Raw genomic sequence first — 2204 nt, 5'->3', positions numbered from 1 at the left:
ATCTAATTCACATCATGGATTAAAAGTTAGCTGTAACTTATAATCAAAGCTATTATTTAAAAAGTAGCAAACTGCCTGTCATGGATGATGGGGGGAAGGAGTGCTGCCACCCAGTACCCCACAGTGCTCCACCTCCAGCCCTGTGGCGCCCCCCGCAGCTCCTGTCTGTGCGGGGGGTGGGGGGCATGGCCACCCCTTGGATGGGGGGGGGCGGCGAGGCCAGCACTGCACCACCAGCACTCCACACCGCCACTGCCTCCAAGGAGCACAGCTGGGGGGCAGAAGCCAGGCCAGCACTGCTGACCTCACCCCCCCCACTCCAGCCCCTCAGTCCCTGCTATCATGGCGTCAGGCCTGCACTCTGTCCTGTGTGTTTGTCTGTGCAGAGCACTCCAATTGGCTTCCAAGACAACCAATCAAAGTGCAAATAAACTGTTATGGACAGACAGACAGACTAAGGCTTTTATTACATTAGAGTAAAAAAATGAGTGCTCCTCCATAGTCATACTAAAGAGGTCAAATTGCTAAATGCATAAAGACCATGAACAACATTTTAGACAGGAACAGACTGAACAGGTCCCTACTAGATAAATCAGAGTGAATTTGAGAGAAAGCAAGCAGAGACCTTTTCTTTACAGTTTAAGACAAAGACATACGTCTACTTACACCAATATCATCCACTAACATTTTATCCAAACCAACTGGCCCAAGGGAACTTTTCACAATGTTGGCAATCGCAGCTGCAGCTGTAACTGTAAAAAATGCAACAGCAAGTAACTACATAACTCTTCACAAATAGCTGATTCTATAGCCCACATTTCTGTAAGTATAGTCCCTGTTTTAAAAGCCCAAAATATAAATTATTTTTATCTACGTTTGGCACATCTGCTTCTTCAGGGCCTACTTGACTGGGGAAATGCAAATGGTTGGGGTGACAGTATAAGGATCCATGACAAATCCATTTGCACAATTTGAATGGACACCATGAAGATACCTCCTTTGGTTTCAGGACTAAAATAGTAATTTTTGCCTAATACAGTTAATCAACCCACAACTGTAAGTGTACTAAACACATGTAATTTACTTATTATTCAAAGTCTTCTTGTATAATGTTCTGCCATCTCATATAGGAAAGAGATATTAAACAATCCTTTCCTTCAGACTCTGGCACTTTTTTCTGTATCCCATAAGCATAGCCACTTAATCTGTAAATCGAAGAAGTGGCAGTCAAATGGGAAGTGTTAAAATCTAATCTTCCCTTTGGAACTCTAAAAGTACCAAACCCCTTCCTATGTTTGTAATCAGTATTTACAAAGAGCTGTTCTTGCTACCGGTATTTACCTGATGGTACCAAATTTCCTATTAACATAAATTCACCTTATTTAATAGTGAATGTGGCAGACAGGTTACCTTCAGGGAGCAATCTAGGTCAGGGTGGGCAATTATTTTGGGTGGAAGGCCACTTACCCAGTTTTGGCAAGCTCTTGAGGACGGCATGGGTAGCCCCACCCCTTGGCAGGTGACCCGCCCCCTGATCACCATCTTGGGACCAGTGTCCCAGGGCCACACAGGGGCCTGTGGAGCCAGGCTGGGCTGTACCAGCAGGGAGAGAAGGGAGCTGGCCCGGACCCCCAGACTCCTGTCAGCCTGCTCTGGGCCCTGCTGGCGCTGGCCCCAGGACACCAGTCTGGGCCCTGTGTTCCCACTGGCTCCCATGCCCACTCACTCTCAGTGTCCCCCCAGCCCTGTGGTACAGGCACGGGGCAGCATGCAGCCCCGACCCTGCGCTTGCTGGCAGGAAATGGGTTGGTGCCGAGCACAGGCAAAAGCAGTGTATCTGCCCATGCTCCCTGCTGCAGCTGCTCACAGCCTGCTGGGCAGCCCAGAGGCAGCAGCGGCAGTCTCACTGTAGCCTACTGTGGTGCGAGCTCTGGGCGGGCAGCAGCAGCAAACACTGCCCAGCACGGCAAGCGGGGGGGCGGAGGTGTCGTCACAGTTGCTGCTGCCGTAGCACAGCCCCAACAGGTGAGCCAGAAGCCGGCACAGGGCCTCAGCTGGCAGTGGGGATGAGTTACAAGCTGGTGCTGTGCGTGGGAAAAGTGGCCCCGGCCCCACCCCTGCCCCGTTGCCTGCTCAGGACAGCCCTGTGTGGGCCGCGAGCGGCTGCAGCAGGGATCATGGACCATGGGGCAGGGCCACTTTGC

At 51.0% G+C, this 2204-nt stretch overlaps 1 protein-coding gene across 1 annotated transcript in view; it reads right to left on the bottom strand.

The window, feature by feature from the left end:
* Nucleotides 1-2204, bottom strand: part of TCP1 (t-complex 1) — a 26676-nt gene that overhangs the window by 22438 nt on the left and 2034 nt on the right. The window contains exon 2 of the mRNA XM_019527090.1: nucleotides 667-752. Coding sequence (XP_019382635.1) covers nucleotides 667-752 — 86 coding nt within the window. The remainder of the gene's footprint in view (nucleotides 1-666; nucleotides 753-2204) is intronic.

Source organism: Gavialis gangeticus, unplaced genomic scaffold, assembly GCF_001723915.1.
Source record: "Gavialis gangeticus isolate Ggan-Ray unplaced genomic scaffold, GavGan_comp1, whole genome shotgun sequence".
NCBI lineage: Eukaryota > Metazoa > Chordata > Crocodylia > Gavialidae > Gavialis > Gavialis gangeticus.
This window is presented reverse-complemented; position numbering and strand designations above follow the sequence as displayed.